General features: G+C 49.6%; 1 protein-coding gene across 2 annotated transcripts in view; it reads left to right on the forward strand.

The window, feature by feature from the left end:
* The window catches only part of Tubgcp3 (tubulin gamma complex associated protein 3), a 59491-nt gene that overhangs the window by 14574 nt on the left and 24981 nt on the right, over window positions 1–19936 (forward strand). For both annotated transcript variants that reach the window (XM_032918747.1, XM_032918748.1), the window contains exons 4-14: window positions 2252–2329; window positions 3262–3467; window positions 4941–5110; window positions 6771–6889; window positions 7385–7510; window positions 10782–10850; window positions 11163–11295; window positions 12153–12319; window positions 17738–17848; window positions 18140–18248; window positions 19253–19442. In XM_032918747.1, coding sequence (XP_032774638.1) covers window positions 2252–2329; window positions 3262–3467; window positions 4941–5110; window positions 6771–6889; window positions 7385–7510; window positions 10782–10850; window positions 11163–11295; window positions 12153–12319; window positions 17738–17848; window positions 18140–18248; window positions 19253–19442 — 1478 coding nt within the window. The remainder of the gene's footprint in view (window positions 1–2251; window positions 2330–3261; window positions 3468–4940; window positions 5111–6770; window positions 6890–7384; window positions 7511–10781; window positions 10851–11162; window positions 11296–12152; window positions 12320–17737; window positions 17849–18139; window positions 18249–19252; window positions 19443–19936) is intronic.

A 19936-nucleotide genomic window follows, 5' to 3' on the forward strand; every position in this document is an offset into this window, starting at 1 on the left:
GGTTAAGGCAGCAGTGGTGGGGCAGGGGGGTGTGGTGGGTTAAGGCAGCAGTGGTGGGGCAGGGGGGTGTGGTGGGTTAAGGCAGCAGTGGTGGGGCAGGGTGGTGTGGTGGGTTAAGGCAGCAGTGGTGGGGCAGGGTGGTGTGGTGGGTTAAGGCAGCAGTGGTGGGGCAGGGTGGTGTGGTGGGTTAAGGCAGGAGGGGTGAGGCGGGTTGGTGTGGGGGGTTAAGGCAGGAGGGGTGGTGTGGTGGGTTAAGGCAGCAGTGGTGGGGCAGGGTGGTGTGGTGGGTTAAGGCAGCAGTGGTGGGGCAGGGTGGTGTGGTGGGTTAAGGCAGCAGTGGTGGGGCAGGGTGGTGTGGTGGGTTAAGGCAGCAGTGGTGGGTCAGGGTGGTGTGGTGGGTTAAGGCAGCAGTGGTGGGGCAGGGTGGTGTGGTGGGTTAAGGCAGCAGTGGTGGGGCAGGGTGGTGTGGTGGGTTAAGGCAGCAGTGGTGGGGCAGGGTGGTGTGGTGGGTTAAGGCAGCAGTGGTGGGTCGGGGTGGTGTGGTGGGTTAAGGCAGCAGTGGTGGGTTAGGGTGGTTTGGTGGGTTAAGGGAGCAGTGGTGAGGCAGGGTGGTGTGGTGGGTTAAGGCAGCAGTGGTGGGGCAGGGTGGTGTGGTGGGTTAAGGCAGCAGTGGTGGGGTAGGGTGGTGTGGTGGGTTAAGGCAGCAGTGGTGAGGCAGGGTGGTGTGGTGGGTTAAGGCAGCAGTGGTGAGGCAGGGTGGTGTGGTGGGTTGAGGCAGGGTGGTGGGTGGTGTGGTGGGTTAAGGCAGCAGTGGTGGGGCAGGGTGGTGTGGTGGGTTAAGGCAGCAGTGGTGGGGCAGGGTGGTGTGGTGGGTTAAGGCAGCAGTGGGCAGGTGCTGCTGGGTAAACCTTTGCTTTCATATCCCTTCACGTTAGGGTGATGCTTCTGTCTACACAGAGAATCAAGTGGACACACTGCAGGGAGCCGTGTCTGTACCAAGGCACTTCTATAGGAGTCTGAGGTGTCTGGTCTGAGGCTGGCTGTGGGAGCGCAGTGTCTGTCCTCACTCTCTGCTCCCTCAGGCGGATTGGATTGCTCGCTACCATCTGAGCTTCAGCAGGGAGTGGCTGTAGTCCCGGGGAGGTAGCTGGGTCAGGAGGATGGAGGTGAGGGTGAACCATGGCTTGATGATGGCCCTGGCGAAGCCATCTTGGCTCCTTGGAATGGTAGTTCCCCTTTCCTGTTCTCTGTTCCTTTTCACCTGGCTGACCACACCTGTCCCTGTGTTAAAAGGAGCTGCTCTTAAGCCAGTGTGGTGGCACACTGCACATTCCCGTATCCCAGAACTGGGGAGGCAGAGAGGGAAGATGAGCTTAGAGGGGGAGAGGGAGGGAGGGAGAGAGGGAGGGAGGGAGGGAGGGAGGGAGAGAGGGAGGGAGGGAGGGAGAGAGAGGACTGCGTGGGCAGACAGGTCCTGGCAGGTCACTGACCTGTGAGGCCTGTCACCTTTCAGGCTGCTGTAGCCCTCCACGCACTCCCATGCTGGATGAAGCCCTCCGTCCTGAGGAGCACGGCAGCGGCTCCAGCCCTTCCCTGAGTGCCATGCAGATCCTGTCGTTGGATTTCTGTGTGGGCCCCAGCTGTAGTCTACGCATCTGTTCATGGTTCCTGCTCCTTATGGCCGAGTTCTAGAGACTCTCCAGGACCCTCTCCAGCTCTGTGATTTGCTGCATGTCTGTTTCTGTTGGAAGCATCAGGGTGCTCACCAGGGCGGAGTTCTTTCCATTCTTGTCTTCTCTTCCCTTGACACTCCTTGCTCCAAATGGGGTGTAAACCAAGAAAACCAGTTCACTTTTCCCCCTTGAGACAGGTGACAGTAGTCCTGGCTGGCCTCAAACTCATAGAGATCTGCTTATCTCTGCCTCCCAAGTGCTGAGATTAAAAGTGTGCACCAGCATGCCCAGCTCACCCATGGCTGTTTGCTGATACTCCTTTCGCCATGAGTTCGTCTGGGGGGCTTTGCTAATCCAAAGCCAGGCAACCTTGGGGCTTGTTCCTGTGGAGTGAAGGACCAGGTGCTGGCCCCAGAAAAGACTGAAGCATCCAGTCTGCTGTGGGTGGTCCCATGCGGGACCCATGGAGTGACTGTTGATGGGCAGACTTTAGAATGGTTTTCTATTTCAGAGATAAGTACAAGCGAGAATAAAGCAAAGTTGATACAATTGCTCTTGTGATATTTTTACCTAAACAGGGAGTTTTGAAGAATAAATGGTCAATCCTCTACCTCTTGCTGAACCTTAGTGAGGATCCTCGGAAGCAAGCCAGCAAGGTGGGTGCGGGAGGGCAGAGTCCTGTGGCATGCTATACCGTGTTTTCTTTTCTTCTTTATTATCGATCATTCTATTTATTTACATTTCAAGTGTTATCCCCCTTCCTGGTTTCCCCTCTGCAAGCCCCCTATTGCATCCCCCTCTCCCCATGAGGGTGTCCCCCAGTCACCCACTCCCTCCCACCTTACTGCCCTAGCATTCCCCTACACTGCGACATCAACCAAGAGCCTCCCCTCCCAGGGATGCCAGACAGCGCCATCCTCTGCTACATCTGCGGCTGGAGCCATGGGTTTCCCATGTGTACTCTTTGATTTGTGGTTTAGTCCCTGGGAGCTCTGGGAGTCTATAGGAAGGAAAATAGCGGGAGCAAAGCAAGAGGCCCACCAACCCTGGAAGCCACGTCATTTCTTCTTTTCCAGCGGCAGCTTCCAGAAGATGTGTTTCAAAATTGTTTTTTTGATGCAGCAGTGTCGTTGAGCAGCCCGAGTGGTCAGAGAATTGACACTTATGTTAGGACCATCAGCCTGGAAGGTCTGCAGCTCTTGAGCTGGGAGAGCCTGTCCCTGTCTTACCAGCAGGCTTCCTGCTGTGAATGCCATGCTGGATTTACCTGAGCCTCAGGCTCCTCCCGGCTGTGGGGTCCAGCACAGCAGAACGTTCTGCAGATGTTTGACTGGAGGATTCACTCCAACCTCCTCATAGTGTAGCTGGGGTATACTTATAAACTTGTTTGTGCTTTATGGTGGCGTTTAGAGAATGTCTGATACTTTCACTTACGAATTTCAGGAGCATTTTCATTGACTTGTTTGAATAAGTGTGAAATTCAAATCCAATTGCAGAGATAGCATGGGACAGGCATGTGAAGTCCTGTGGGTTGGGCGAGCTGCCCTGCAGTCTCTGACCTATGTGCTTACAGTGCGCTTCATTCCAGGTGACTAGCTATGCCTCCTTATTTGCACAAGCCTTACCGAGAGATGCTCACTCGACGCCTTACTACTGTGCCAGGCCTCAGACCCTCCCCTTGAACTACCAGGACCGCAGCACACAGAGCTCCGGCAGCTTGGGCAGCAGCGGCATCAGCAGTATCGGCATGTGTGGCCTTAGCGGCCCCACACCTGTGCAGCCTTTCCTCCCCGGGTAACTCGAGCATTCGTGCGCACGTATACACAGACAGAAACACACACACACGCACACACATGCACACACAGACAGAAATACACACACACGCACAATGCACACGCACACACGCACACACACACACACGCACACACGCACACACGCACACACGCACACACGCACACACGTGTGCACACACGCACACACAAACCAGCCAGGGTGTGGGTGTGGCTCTCAGTGTTTTAGGTCTGTTCCCAGGCTTTTAGCAAGCTGTTCTTGTTGAACTCAAGTCTTAAGTAGCAGGTGAGTCCTCCGTAGACTGAGGTTCTCAGACTCCCAGTTGGTGCTGTGAGCAAAGAGGATGCAGCCATCGATGTGCAGCCAAGCAGGGCAGGGTGAGCTTCATGCCATTGTCACTCCTGGTGATCACAGTGTGACAGGACTGAGCTGGGTGATTTCCAGAGGAGCGTTGACCAGAGAATAAGCGTCAAAGGCTTGATGCTCTCCACGTGAGCACAGTGGAATCACATGTCACTTTGAGTCCTAAACTTGCACGATGGTATTGAGGGTAGACTGTGTGTACCACACACAGATTGCTCTGTGACAAGCCTGTCACCTTGATCAACAGCAGTTACAGCTGACCCAAGGACCATGTTTGGCTGAGAGCGTCTCATCTGTGACCTTGGACTTTGGAGTGCCTTTTGCTGTTGTGAAAAGTTGTAAAGACAATTCTGAGCAGAATTAGGCTTTCATTTTCATTTATACTTTTTTTCAGATGCACAGTATTACTGAATGCTGCTGCCAAGCCTGTGCCCACCGAGTGTAGGGTAGCACAGGCCTGGTAGTTGTCATACGGAGGGTCCCCAGTACACGGGCCCCCTGTGTGCAGGCCCCTAGGAGAGCAGGTGCCGTGAATGCCTGTGGTTGTTTCAGTCCTGAGAAGCAGGAGTTTTGTTACAGTTATCACTAAACATAAACATGCTCTTAGATTTTCACAGAGCGACTATATTTTCTGGGTTCCTTTTGCCTTTCATTTTATGTATTTGTATATTTTTTCAAATGGATTAAACTGCAGGGTCACTTTTCATAGTATACACACAGGGTGGGGTGGGGGCTGGTGACCACAGATGGGACAGGGCCCAGGTGTTAAGACCTCTCAGCTCGGGAAATGTCGAATGAATGAAAGGCCATGATCTTGTAGTTAAACTAGGGTTTCAAACTTTGTCTGTGTAGGCGTGGTGTGTTTGTAGAGGACTCGAGTGGAGAAGTATGGATGTCAGACGAGATGCCCAGTTAGGAGTAGGTCTGCAAACCGGGGCAGTGCAGGGGACTGGAGCCAACTGTTATGGGGACATGTGGTGCTGGAGAGCCCTGTATCAGATCTATAAAGTAACGCAGTTAGTGTAAGAACATAGGTGAATCCCTGGAACGTTTCTCTCTCTCGTGGGTAGTCTGCTTAGCTGAAGCCACAAATGTCTCTTTCTTACTCTCTAGACAGTCTCATCAAGCTCCAGGAGTGGGTGACGGCCTTCGGCAGCAGCTGGGGCCTCGTCTAGCATGGACTCTGACTGGAAATCAGCCTTCACAGACCCCTACCTCCAAGGCTTTCCCAAATGCTCTTTCTCGAAACCTGACAAGGTCAAGGAGAGAAGGGGATCCGGGTGGTAAGATGTTTTGTTATTTAGAATTCAGCACCCCATCTGTAGTGATTCCTTAGTGTTCATGGACTGAAACCCGGGGTCCCTGTGGGCAGATGCCTCGTGAGGTCACTTTTTGTTGATCACTGGTGTCTGCTTGGTCTATTCCCTCTCTTGTCCTTGATGCCTCCTTGACCCAGTCCCCTTCCCATCTCTGTCTGTCTGTCATCCCTCCTGGGAAGCCACACAGGAAGTCAGGAAGGTTGCTTGTGTCTGAGGAGGGTGGTATCCACCTCGTTTGTGGGGTGGGGATTATCACAGTGCCTGTACTGTGAAGGGAACTCATAGGTGTTTCTGAGGCGTGAGATGAAGACCTCTCTCTGTAAGGGTTTTACCATTGCGTTAGGCTGTCAGGGAGTTGTGTCTTTCATGAGTGCCACATGTAGCAGTGTTTGGCAGGTCACCTGTTCTGAGTCACTAGTACTGTGAAATGGGCTTTGCTTTGGTTCATGGTCTGCTGATCCTGAGGCTGGGGTTGCTGCTTCCTCTCCTCAAGAGTAACCAAGGGGCCAGTGCCCTTTGTAGCTCAAGGTATATGAAAGCCTTTGCCCGTGCAGCTGTCCTCATGCAGCTTCTCAGCCACATTATCCTGCAGTGTGTAAGGGTGCGCACTCAGGTGTGTGGAGCAAACCAGTGGCCTGTCCTCAGCCCTCAGACCTGTGCTTCCTATATAGCCAGAGTGGACTACATGAAATGGGCAGGCGGGCGGGAGGTGGGGTGAGTAGGAACAACAGCAATATGGCTGCTTTAACCTAGGTGTACTTGTTAAAGGCACAAATACTTCTCTTCAATGACAGTTTTAAAAAATAATTCCAGAGTTGTACCTGCTGCGTACAAGAGATATATTTTGAGTAGAGAGTTGCAAACAGGTTAAAAGTAAATGGGTGGATGATATATGCTTGTGAAACTACCCACAGAGGGGCAGAGCCTCTGTAGAAGAGACTTGAAGCAGCGAGGTGTAGGTGGGCCTTTAGAACAGGGACGTTTCCTCTTGAAGGAGCTTTAGCAGGGAAAAGAAAGCAGAGGAGTCCATGTGAGCTGCTTCTCAGTAGCTGAGCCCCAGTGGGGTTGGACAGGGCCATGTGAGATGGGAAGGGCGCCGTTAACCTGATGGAGGGTTAACAGCCCTCTCCACAGCGTGAGGATGTGTCCCCGCTGTTCTCTCTGCCATGGCTCTGAGTGCTGACTCCTGACCGTCTCGGGCTCCCTCAGGTTCTGGGTTCTGGGTGCTGTGCCTCTTTGCCCTCATTTTTGGCTAACACCCTAAGTTTATTGTGATATTTGTTCAGAAGAAGTGGGGAGGCCGATGTCTTCTCTGAACTCGGAACTCCATTTGTAGTGGCGTTAGGAGGATCCTGTCCTGCTGTCACCATGTCACCATGTAGTAAGCTGGTATGACAAGCTCCCTATCTTACACTCCTTCTGGTTCATTTATGTTGTTGCCTGTCTGATGGTCACAGGAAGAGGCCTTCTGGGGTCCCTGTAGGAGCACCGCCCCTCAGAAAGCCCTCACCTTTCCGAAATCTGACCTTTCTTTTGTTTCTTGAGCCCACTTCCCGAATTGGTCTATGTGATCTGGGAGCAGATGTGTAAGAGGCGCTAATCAGTCTTTCCAATCATTCTGCAGGCACATCGGAAGTTACTGAAGCAGCTCTTGTGAGAGACATTCTCTACGTATTCCAGGGCATTGATGGCAAAAATATCAAAATGAGCAGCACTGAAAACTGTTACAAAGTGGAAGCGAAGGTAAGCGGCAGGCCCCGCTGCATCGTCCAGAGACAGAGTCCACACAGTCTTCCCAGTGCCGTGCCTAGGGCTGGGCAGATTTGGCAGTAAACAAGTTTCGCAGCCCGGTTTGACTTCTTTTGTGACCATTTGTGGCTGAGGTCACAGTCCCTCTGTGGCCGTGCTTCTCTGATGCAGTCTTCCCACATCCCTGCTCCACGAGAGTCTGCCCCACTCTTCTCAGCAGGACAGAGGTCATCACGTCCCCAAGTCTCTGAGGACTATCAGGGTTCCTGGTGGGCATCCCAGAGTGGTCCTGCATGAGCCACACAGCGGGAGCCTGGAGGCTCTCTGTGGCCTCCCTGTTCCTGTGCTCTCTTCAGCTTGTGGTGTGCTGGTGACTTAACCACCTTTTGTGCTCGTGTTTAACGTGAGAAGATTAGGACAAGTGGCAGGGCTGACGATGAGTCCTACCGCTCTCTTTGAGTTTTGACTTTATCTGTGCTTACTTTTCAGGCGAACCTAAGTAAGTCCTTGCGGGACACGGCGGTCCGGCTTGCTGAGTTGGGGTGGCTGCATAATAAAATCAGGAAGTATGCTGACCAGAGGAGTCTGGACCGCTCGTTTGGACTTGTAGGGCAGGTATGTTCATCCTCGTTAGGCAGGTGCTTCATCTACGTAAGGTCCGAGTGTGAGGCACCGTCAGCGCTCTTCTTGAGGAAAGTGTCAGTCAGGGGCCACCGGGAGTGTGCAGAAACTGGTGAGGGGATGGCAGAGGGAGGTCCCTCAAGGCCAGAGGGAAGAGCTTGAGAAGGGGAGGGACTTTGAAGTGGAAGAGCTTGGGCCTGCCCTGTAGAAATCACTGCCATTTCTAATGCCATGGATGTGGGAAGTGGGGACTTACAGCTGTCACTGCCAGGGTGTCCATGGTGGGCACTGAGGGACCTACTGCAGTGTCACTTGAAGCAGGCACCTTTGTCTCTTGACTGCTGGATCTTAAGGCAGCAGCAGAATAAAATGTGAGTGTGGGGTACTTCCAAAGCCCCAGCCTCTTGGACAGGTTTAGTGGTCCATGCTTTTGGTCTCAGTTGGACTCTTAGGTAGGAATTGCTGCTGGTGTTACTGACAGAAATTTACTGAGAGGCTCTCAGAGACAGCACGGAGAGATGCTGCAGTGAGGCTGGTGCTCAGGAGCAAGGGAGGGCAGCATGGCTGGTGGTCAGGAGCATGGGAGAGCAGCATGGCTGGTGGTCAGGAGCATGGGAGGGCAGCATGGCTGGTGCTTAGGAGCATGGGAGGGCAGCATGGCTGGTGCTTAGGAGCATGGGAGGGCAGCATGGCTGGTGCTTAGGAGCATGGGAGGGCAGCATGGCTGGTGGTCAGGAGCATGGGAGAGCAGCATGGCTGGTGGTCAGGAGCATGGGAGGGCAGCATGGCTGGTGCTCAGGAATAGGACTTGGAAGCATCAGGTTTGACAGCACAGATTGTCCCCCTACACATAGTTTCTTTCTATCACTGAAGGTGGGGAGAGACTGCGTAGTTAGCCCCTGGCCTTGAGCCTAGCAGTTTCCTCTTGGTTCTGCCTAGGGAATTGGCCTGCTGGCCATTGCTCCTCTCCTCCTCTGAGGGCTGATATTAGAAGCAGGCCTGCCTGGGCCAGGGCCTGTAGCACAGAGGCAGAGTCCATTCCTTGCTTCACTCGTAGTCCTGTCTAGGAGAATGTATGACACTGTATGACAGTCTCACTCCTTTCTGGTCGTGTGGAAGATGTGGTGTGTCTTGTCTGTGACACCCATGTCCACGTTCGGCTGTTGTGAATAGTGCAGCCAGGATGGACAGTGCCGCTGTCCCCTCAGCACACTGACTGTCCGCAGGGCCCATGGCGTGTTGCCACTTGAAGTTGTGCTGGGTACTTACCTGCGGAGCCTCTTAGTAGCTGACCCAGGGTTCGCCCCAACAAGCAGTGTGCTGGCTCCCTCTCTCCCCGTCCGCCTGATGATTCCGGCTCTTACTGGAATTAGGGTGTCTCTCACATTTTGATTTGCATTTCCCAGATGATTAGTGATTTTGAACATTTTTTTCATATGCTTATTGGCTTTGTCTTTTGAGAAATGTCCAGTTCTATTCTTTTGAAACTCAGACAGTGTGGCTCTCTCCACCCTTTTATACAGCCTGGGTATTGACAAGTTGTCAGATGTGTATCTTAGATACTTTACCACTGTAGTAGCATCATAAGCGTCTCACAGCACAGGTATTGAAGTCCTGTTGTCTTACATCTGTTACCACTGTTGTGCAGAGCATGAGCTGCAGCACCAGCGTTCATCTTGGAGTGCTCTGACACTGGAGGGTGATGTGACTCCTGTACTGAATGAAGCCTTTTCTATCTGTTGTTCTGCTGCTGCTGCCGTCAAGGAGTTATGGCTGTCCGTGTTAGCCTGCTTGACTGCTCTTGTTGGGGGGTCCATCTTCCTGCTGGAGTGTCTTCTTTGTGCCTGTCTTGGTCGTTGCTATGCACATTCTCCCTGAGGCCTCAGCAGAGCTCTTCTCAGACTCAACATGGGACGGGTTGTGCAGAGGGACACTGGCTCCTAGGACAGTTTTCAGCTCTGCTCCTCCTCTGGCAAGCCCAGGCAGCCCAGCTGGCTCCCTCTGGCTGTGGGAGAGGAATGTGCTCAGAGAACCCTGCTGTATGGCATTTCGATGTGGACCCACTAGTAATTTCAGCTGTGTAGTCTGCATGTTTGCATTCTCCATGTCAGACTACAACGTGAGCTCTTGATCATTGATAAATTTTTATATTTTATTTTTTAACCTTTGTATATGTTTGTGGTTCTGTCCTTTTGGACTCTGGGGTGGTGGTTTTGTAAAATGAGATGTTGTACCTGAACAAATTCCGTATTGCTGCCTCTGTGAACATTAGTGAAACTGCTAGTCAGTGAGGATTTCTATGCCCCATGCTAGTTATTTCTGTATATAAAACCTGTCCACGTGTGTGCGTGTGGTTGTGGGAGTGGGAGCTTTGGAAGTGTCAGCCTTCCTTGGGAGCCCAGCACTTCACTGAGGTCTTTGTGGTTCCCTAGGTTGGGGCAGTTCATCTTGCAAGTCTGACCTTTGAAGTGTTGCTGTGTGTCTGCAAGGCTGGTGTGTTTTGCAAAGCTTATTTTTATAACTATAGGACATTAAAATGTTCCTTTTGTGTTCATTTTTTAACCAGAAGGGTATTTTGTATTTTATGTTTATTTTTAAAACTAAAAGGGCATTTCATTCTTCTGAGTGGTAAAACAGGCCCATGATTTATGAGCTGGTGCATTGCCCTATGGTCTGTGGGGAGCCATGGAGCCCACATATTTATTTAATGGGGTAAGGCTTCAGGCCTTATGGTTGTTTATGGTAGCATGTCTTGCAGACACACTTTGGACTGTGTGCTGTCTATAGCCTCGGGTTCATGCCAGAGGACACTTCACTGGATGCAGGCCAGCGGGTCCTTCTTTCCCACTTCTGACAGAGTCGGTTTAGTTCAGGTCAGAGATGCAGAGAGCAGGCAGTGTTCAATGCTCTACATGGGAAAGTAAATCGGGTCAACACTGAGGCTGGCAGAAGTTCCTAATGCTTGGGAAAGCATTGAAGAAAGTTATTGTAACTGCTAAAACTTAGAAAGGACGCCATGTTAAAGGGCCGTCCTCTGAAGTGACCCACACATGCAGCTTCATGAAAACCCGACACATCTCCATTTCTCTTCTGCAAGGTTCAAGCTTCTTGTTATCAAAGTAGATGCTACAGGTCCAGGATCTCAGCTGCACTGAGCTCCGTGGGAAGGCGTCGTCTCCTCTTGCAGAGTGAGGCGTGTGTGTGTGTGTGTGTGTGTGTGTGTGTGTGTGTGTGTGTTTTAACCTTGCCTGTCCTTCCCTCACAGAGTTTTTGTGCTGCGTTGCACCAAGAGCTCAAAGAATACTACCGGCTCCTCTCTGTTCTGCACTCCCAGGTAAGGACTTCCCCTGTGAGTCCTTCAAGTTTCAAGAGTTAGAAAATCAGTAATGTAGAGAGGATTTGTTACTTTGTACGTATACAAGAGTAATGGCTTCCATAGTATCAGATCTGTTCATTACAGCCTAGAGCCAATTAATTGTCCATTTCCGGGCCCATCTACCATATGTAGCCTGGGAGTGCTGTAGTTTTACAAACGACTGTGACGTTATTGTTAGGGTAGCTGAGGCCTTGTTCTCACCGTGTGTGGGTTTAGGGGTGATGGGCTGTACTCACTCACTTCTGCTTAACCTTTCCTGTTGTTTTTTAGCTCCAGCTAGAAGATGATCAGGGTGTGAATGTGGGACTGGAGAGTAGCCTCACACTGCGGCGCCTCCTGGTTTGGACATATGATCCCAAAATAAGATTAAAGACCCTTGCTGCGCTGGTAGATCACTGCCAAGGTCTCCTGAGTTCCTCTTTTCTGTGCTTCTAGACATGCTTGAGTGAAAACTTGTCTGTAGGTAGGGCCTGTGATTCTGCTCTGGCTGAGGGTACTGCAGATCATAGCTACAGGCTCACAGGGAAGGTAACCTGGGACCAGGGCAGCCTGCCATTAGCCTGAGATGACGCTGGGAAGGAGGTGTTCTGTGTGAGGCTGCTCTGTGTCTTGCAGCAGTCTTGTCTGTCCTGTTTGGTCTTCGCAGACACTGCTGTAAGACCTGCTCCTGGAATCCTGGGTGTCTGTTCATACTCCTTTACTTGCACATCAGAGCAGTCTGTATAAAACTAGGGGCCATGCAAAGCCCTCAGCTTCTGACACAAACTGATGACTGCTGTGCTTGTGTTGCCGGGACCCAGTTCTGTGGCTTCTGCACCTTCCTCAGGGTCCTGCTGAACAGTGTCACACTAACCATTGCACTGCACTGCAGGGAGTTGGGCCTTGTGTGCCACAGCCCAAGTCTTGTCACTCCTGATCCTTACACCGTCTGCGTCTCATGGGTACTTAGATGTGAACTAAAGTGCAACATGAAGTGTGAACTCAAGTGTCTAGGCTGGGCAGCTGGTTTTACAACTGACAGACTTCTTGGCTGACTCTCCCTTGAGTATTTCTGTATAAAGCCAGATTCTGAATCTTAGTGCCCAGGCCGTGTGCATGGCCCGCTGCTGCCGTGTTGAATATAGGAAGTCCTCGCTAACTGAAGAAAGCAGGTGCATTTTATCTCTGCTACTTGGCTGTCTTTGGTTAGTGTTTAGTGATTGGTTTGTGCCATGAATTCAAATTTGGCTATTTCTGTGTATTTTCCCTCATTTCCCCTAGGACGGAAAGGGGGTGAGCTGGCCTCTGCTGTCCACGCCTATACAAAGACAGGGGACCCCTACATGAAGTCCCTGGTGCAGCACATTCTGAGCTTAGTGTCTCACCCTGTCCTGAGCTTCCTCTACCGATGGATATACGACGGGGAGTTGGAGGACACTTACCATGAAGTGAGTATGGGGGCTTGGGGCTACGGGGCATGGCTACCACCTCTGCAGTGTGCCTTTCTCAGCCATTATCCCCCCTCTGAACTGCAATGTGCCCGCACTCCAGTGTCAGTGCTGGGAGTCAGCGGACTGATGGCACAGGGAGGGCGGCTCTCCCGGGGCCTGGCGACTCAGCCCAGGGCAGTGGTCTTCTTACATGGCTGTTTTATAAACCTGGTCCCTTGGTGCTGCTGATTGAGTAAAGCAAGCTACTGCATTCATGTCTGTTTTCCTTTTGAAAACAGTAGTTACGTGTGAGGCAACATATAAGCTCCTAAGATACCTGGCACAGACCGTGTAGTAAACCAGAGGACTTTGGCCGTTGGGGAACAGGGACAACGCACTCGAAAGTGTTGTCCGCAGCAGTAAGAAAGGAAGGATGGAAACACGATCAGAGCTGTATCGTAAGTCCACGTATGCTGAGAGGCTGAGGCACAGACACAATGTACAGCACTCATGGCAGAAACCCTGCTGTTTGCTACAGAAGTGGGTGTAGGAGAAGATTTTTTTTAGGTGGGAGGTGGGTTGAATCCAGGCCATGTTTGCTAGACAAACGCTCCACTGACCTGTATCACCAAGCTTCTGTCTGGATTTCTGAAATGTGCGTACACAATTGTTGATTACGTTTCTCAGACTGATGCGCTCGCTGTAGGTATACATGTGGGGTATTTTTCTGAAGATGCCTGGTTGCTTGAAATACGAGTAAGACTTAAGGCTTGATTTATTGTGAGCATGCATGGGTGCATGCGTGTCTTTGTATGTGGATTGCAGGTATGTGTCACTATATCCAGGGTGTTTGCTTCTGTTTTTTAATGATAGTATTATTTTTTCTATTTTTTCCATATAATATATTCTGATTATGGTTTCCCCTCCCCAGCTTCTCTCAGGTCCTCCCTACCTCCTCTCCCACCCTTTCCTCTCATTAGAATACAAATTGGCATCTAGAAAATAATAAAATATGGTAAAATAAAAACAAATATGCTGGAATAGGAGAAACAAGTGAACAAACAGAAGAAGAGGAGCCAAGGGAAGGACACGGGACATGAAGATGCAGAGGCACAGACAGAAATCTCACAACAGCATTGGAAACCGTAACACTTATGCAAACGACTGTGAGACCAAGAAAAAAGAGCCTTGTTTCACATTTGTAAATTGTGTGTGGGTGAGGGCGGTGTCCACGGAAGGGGGCTCTGGCTCCTTGGAGCTGGAACTCTAGGAAGTTGCGAGCCGTCCACTGTGGGTGGTGGGGTCAACTCCGTCCTCTGCAACTGTGACACCTGCTCTTAAGCTCGGAGCTGCCCCTCCTCACTGAGCCAGGGCTCCAGCCCTGGGCTTTATGTGTTACTGAGTGAGCGTGTTTGCCTGCTGAGTGCCAGAGTTAGTCCATCTCTGCACTCAGCAAGCATAAAATTAGTTCTCATCCCTCGGCAAGATTATATTGTTTTCATGCTTTTCTTTTGAGTTAGTTTAAGAAAGTTCCATGAGTTCTGCAAATATCTCCTGGACCCTTTCCTGGATTAGCTAAGAGCTAGCATCTTCCTCTGTTGATCCATCAGTTTACCCACACCTCCCCACACTAAAGATTCTACAGTCAGAGACCAATGTCTAACCCGAGTTCACACAGGGCACCGGCAAGACCAAGGTCCCTAGTCCTTTGTCTGCCAGTCCCTTTGTTTGCATATCAAACTTAAGAAAGTACAACAGGAAGGAAGGTTTAAGTTCATTTTATGAGGCCATCATAGCACCACACAAGACAAATGTGTGACTATTCTCTTAGATGTAGAAGCCTCTAAAAGCAGAATTTAGAATTCCACATATTGAAAACATTGTTACCAAAAGGAGATTTATCCCAGTAATTCATTACATAGGTGTGGACCTTAGTCTACCATCCTGACAGGCATGATAAGAATTTAGGGGCCCTGTCTACTCTGTTGATGTTAGAGAATTGTCTGTTGACGTTTAGCACAATTGGGTGGTAAAACCTTCACCAGAAAAGGTCTGGCTTTGGGACAGTCAGTTACAGTCTGACTGGTAAGAGGCTGTCCGCCTTGTCTCTGGTTGAAGAACGTGACAGTGTGTATGCTGCCATCACTCCTACTCAGCACTGTGTTCACTCTGGCAAGACAGGAGTGGAGAGGGATCCAGTCTGGGAGAAAAGACAGGAAGAAATCAGCTTAGCCCGTCTTAGGTCACGTGGTCTTATCATGAGGAAACCCTAGGCGAGCACTGTGTGGAAGTACATGGGGAGGGAGGTGCTCAGACTAACGGACCATCAGACAGTGACCGAAACCCTTGTTTCTCTATGTCGGTAAATGCTGCCAACATGGCATAAAGAAAACAGCTCCACTCACATCCCACACATGAGATGCTTCGGGATGAGTTTAGCCCACCAAGCCCTTTGAGTACTGTTCTGTGAGCATTTGCCTCGTCCATGACCTTTGTGATCAGGAAGCTGCTGAATTTCACCCTCGGAAGGGGCTGTGAGCTCTCTTAAGAACTAAGCTGGAGCCCCGGGTGGGTGCTGGAGCAGGGAGGTTGCTGTGGGAGCCTCTGTCATCTGCCGATGTGTCTGGTTCCTAGAAATGAAGCTGCACGCTGAGGATCACCCCTCTGCTCCTGTTTGGGGTGGGAGTGTGCCTTTGTCTAGCAGTTAATGAGAAATCAGGGTACAATGACGTTTTATTTTTTCCTAGATTCTTTCTGTGATTGACACAATGGTAGAAATTAAAGGACCTTGAGGGGCAGTGCATCACTACAGTGCAGACTTATGCAATTATATCCCGACCTTGGTCCTTCCTCTGCCACCATATATGTCTCACAGAGTTCATTATATTCTAAAGATGAGCACACCCTTTGTGCTCGCCACTGGCTGCTCGTAGAGTGATTGCACGCTCCTCTGCCCTAGATGAAGCAATGTGTTCATGACTTCCAAAGATGACTGAATTGCCTGGGAGGTTTTTAATAGTTTAAATTAAAATTTCTTATTGTTCAGACTGATGGAAACCCAGCTGCACTCAAACTATCAGGATGAATTGGTGTGCTGTCTATAAAAACTAGCTCTTGTGGTTAAGTGAATCACAGGAATATAATTTATATGCAATTAATCTAATCTGTTGAATGGGAAGCCAAAGAGCAGTGGTGGCACGGTGAAGGTCGCCAGGGAGATGCTTACGGTGGGTTTAGAGCATTTCCTATTTCAGTATGTGCTACATGATAACCTCATCCTAACGGAGCGTTTATTTCTCCAAGCTGCCTCCGTAATGTATTTTAAGCAAGAGTGTAAGTTAGATTAGTTACTTAGAAACAAATAATCTCTTCTCTCTGGTCACAAGAGTGTCAGCATTCAAAAGCTTGGCCTGCAAACCCATGGGTGAGACCTCATCTTAAATGACAGTTACTCATCTCAGAGTGGATTTCTGCAGAAGAAAACTCGTTAACTGCTCTGAGAGAATGATGCCATCTAAAACAACAAAAACAGCAAAATGTTTATCTGGTTCAGTTATTAAGCTTTTCTGGTTTACACAGTTGTGCAATTTAAATGTCTTGCTGGTATAAGCACTTCTAGCAGAAGTTAGACTTGGAGTATGCTGTGTTTTCTCAGTTTCACATGGACTGTGCACCATGTCCTACCTCATTTTTTCTTGGAAGTAAATGATGAGTATCACTTTCTGACACTCAGCTATTCTTCATCCAGTTCTTATAAAGTTCCTTTGAAATCCTGACTAGCTGTTAGTATGCCCTGTATTTATAAATGTAAATTTGCATCTTGTTTTTCCTGGAAGGATTGGTACTCTTCTTTGAGTCCTTGGAAAACTGTGACAAAGTAGGAGGCTGTGTTAGTGCTCACATGGTCGTCACGGGTCATTGGCATGCTCGCTTGTTCTTGGCATTTCCCCAACAACACTGGCTTTATTATCAACTGTGTTGTTGTTTAAATACAAAACCCAAGATAAACCACTGTTGGAGTTAATTAATCTAGTAGTTTCTCACTTACAGGTTATTTATTTATTTACTTACTTATTTTTGAGGCAAAAATCTTGCTATGTAGTCCTGACTGGCCTAGAACTTGCAAAGATATGTCTACCACCCAATTGCTGGGATTAAAGCATGTACTACCCTGGATTGCTTTTGACATTTAGTAGCATGTTAGAGTGTAATGTATTTCAATCAAAAAGCTTTCCTAATAAAAGGATAATATTTTTTGAAGGTAAATAATGATAGATATAATACAGAACAAAATAAAATGGTAAAAGTACATTGAATGCTATTTCTGTAATCTGAAAAGTGGGATGATTGTCTGAGAATAGGAAGCTTATAGTTATAACAGCAACAACCAAACCAGATCAGGGCACAGGAGGAAACCACGAAAGGGCATTAGCACTGTGGCCGTCTGCTCAGTTTCATTTAGCTAAGGGTATAGAATACAGGTGCCCTGCTGGTGGGCGTGCTAGCACACAAGTGTGTGGTGTCAGATACATAGAAATTGGACATAACTCACTCGTCAGTTCTGCTTCTGGAGAGTGAGTTGGTAGGGATCAGAGCAGTGGTACTAAGCCTCGTAGCTCACCTGAAAGTGGTCTCTTTGTACTGTAGATAAGGGAGGCAGTGGCCGCTGGATCTTCTTCCTGTGACTTGGATGAGGTAGAAGGTGTGTTTCTCATAGGTAGTGCCAGGAGAGGCTCATAAGAAAGTCTCTTTAGCGCCCTTTGGCTGCTTGGTTGCTGGTGGCCTTGGCATGAGAGCTCTTGTGTTTGGACTCTTGTCTTGTGTTGTCAGTTTGTGGACTCTGTGCTCAGCTGCTGTTCCAGCCTGTGGCACTGCACTCTGAGGTGGAGGTGGTCATGAGCACACAAACGAGGGCCCCTGGCCTTGAGTGCTGAGAAAGTGCTGGAGCTTCGTGCAGATGCCACGGCAGCAGAACCCTCGGGACACGGGTCCTGGAGGCTGCCAGGGAGAGGCTTCACTGCCCTCACTCTGGATCTAACTCCTGAGTCCTCTCGGAGAAGTGCAACTTGCTTTTGTTGTGGTTTGGTTTAAATTATCTGGAACACAGCCTAGCTTTCCGTCCAGAGTGCTTTGTTAAATAAGTTTATTGTGTAAGTGAGTGGACTCTTTGTGTCTGAAGAACTTACTTATAGAGTAACTATATTAATGTCCTTGTTACTATAGTATTTTCACAAGTATTTCTTCATTCTAATTTTTGGTTTTTTGAAACAGGGTTTCTCTGTTTGGCCCTGGCTGACCTGGAACTATCTTGTAGACCAGGCTGGTCTTGAACTCAAGAGTCCACCTGCCTCTGCCTCCCAAGTGCTGGGATTAAAGGTGTGCACCACCACGTCTTTTCGGAGCTATTTCTAACGCCCGGTGTTCTTTTACTCTTAGTTTTTTGTGGCGTCAGATCCAACAGTTAAAACCGACCGTCTGTGGCATGACAAGTACACCCTGAGGAAATCAATGATCCCTTCCTTTATTACGATGGACCAGTCTAGGAAGGTAGGAGGGGCAGGACACCCCCATTCAGTGTTGACCACCATTGCTCAGTGCTTGGACTAGGTGGGTGGCAGCTGATTGTCACTTAAGGAAGTTTGGTTGTGTTCTGCTGGTGGGCCATGGTGATGTGTGTTTGTTGGTGTGCTGTTTGAGCTCCTAGAACTTACCTGGTGGAGATCCAGTGCTTATGTCCTTTGTTTTAAAATCCGTAGCTAATGTGGAATGTGGGAATATTCGATGTGTTTGGATCATTAACTTGTGTAAAGATGAATCATAGCTTATTTTTCTTTTTAGGTCCTTTTGATAGGAAAGTCAATAAATTTCTTGCACCAAGTTTGTCACGATCAGACACCTACTACAAAAATGATAGCCGTGACCAAGTCGGCAGAGTCACCTCGTGACGGTATGGCAGCTGTGGTGGTTGTGACGGTGGTGGTGATTGTGGTGGTGGTGGTAGGGATGGGGTGGGGTGGTAGGGATGGGGTGGGGTGGTAGGGATGGGGTGGGTTGGTCATGTGGTTATGATGGTGTGAGAGGGTCATATGGACAGTGGTAGGAACCCTAGTGGTAACCATGATAATGTTGCTTAAAGCTCTTTCCTGCATAGCATCTGTATACCTGGACCACTAAAATACGTTCATACAGAGTGTATGTGAACACGTGTGAAATAACTATTACTGTGTGGTTACTCAAATTTTTTAACATGGAGTTAGTGGCATTGAATCAAGCAAGCTGTTACCTCCTTAGTGATTTGCATGGCTTTATTCCCGTGAGGATGAAAAGACGGTCGATAGGTAAGGCAGGTGGGAGGCGTGACTCCAGGATCCGCCTGCCGCAGCTTACAGGTTCCCTTGGCAGCTGGTGGAAATCTGCCACCCGTCCCTCTCCCTCTTCTCTCTTGCTTCCTGCCTCAGCCTCTGTTTTCCCAGCAGCTTATCTCCAGGTTACTAGTGTTCTTGCTATCTTGAGTCTGGGGCAGATCCCTGTGTTTAAGAGATAGAGACAGTTAAGAAGTTGGAAGATTGTAGTATTGGAGTTATGACCTTTCCACCATGCTTAGATCGTGCACGAGGTGCAGGTGGCCCCCAGAGTCTCAGTCCTGCTGGGACTCTGATGCTCTGTGGTTGTGAGACAAGATAAGTGAGACAACTTTAGCTACCTCCTGCAGGGTGAGCCTTGCGCTTATGCGCAGTGCTGGGGCCGCTCCTCCTGGAAAGCAAGTGCCAGCATCTGCTCTTGGTCCAAGGTGCGCTGGCCTGTTGGGCTCATGACTGCTATGCCTTTGTTGACCGTGCCTGGGTTGGGTCTACATTGATGGGCTGGCTTGGGTTCCATAATGCCTTTACTGTTCCTCTGTTATGATACATGCTACATATGGACGTGTGCCTGTCCCTCTTGTTTTTACAGCTGCGGACTTATTCACAGACTTAGAAAACGCATTTCAAGGGAAAATTGATGCTGCTTATTTTGAGACCAGCAAATACCTGTTGGATGTCCTCAACAGAAAGTACAGTCTGCTGGAGCACATGCAGGCCATGCGCCGGTACCTGCTACTTGGCCAAGGAGACTTCATACGGCACCTAATGGATCTGCTAAAGTGAGAAGCTCCGTCTTTTACATGATAAGGACCTAACGGGTTTTCTTTAAAGGAACAAGTGGCATCAGGGGGAAATGAGTTGATTTTACAAATCAGTGTTTAAAGCAAGCTCCACATAGATAAGAGTTTCATGGATTAATTCCTTACAGTTGTGTCGGGCAGCCAGCAGACCATCAGATGTGTGCCAGGCCAAGTTCACGGGAGGCCTCACGTCCCTGTGAATATCACGATGTATGCAGTGGCTCCCTGCGTGGGTGGAGTCAGGAGCTTGTAACAGTTAGCTTGGCTAATGTTTGAAATTAATTTGATAGACAAGTATTTTGCATTGGTGTCTTAGTCCATGCTTTATGCCGCTTGACAGCATTGCCCACTTCACTGCCCGTGGCCTTCCTCCTCTTGTGGAGCATCCAGACCTGGGGTAGCCCAGGGCTCTGCACAGGGCTGATGGCGAGTGGCCTCATGTGGTCACAGTAGGTCCAGTGCTTTCACTGAAG

The sequence above is a fragment of the Rattus rattus genome, chromosome 13, assembly GCF_011064425.1.
Source record: "Rattus rattus isolate New Zealand chromosome 13, Rrattus_CSIRO_v1, whole genome shotgun sequence".
NCBI classification, from domain to species: Eukaryota; Metazoa; Chordata; class Mammalia; order Rodentia; family Muridae; genus Rattus; species Rattus rattus.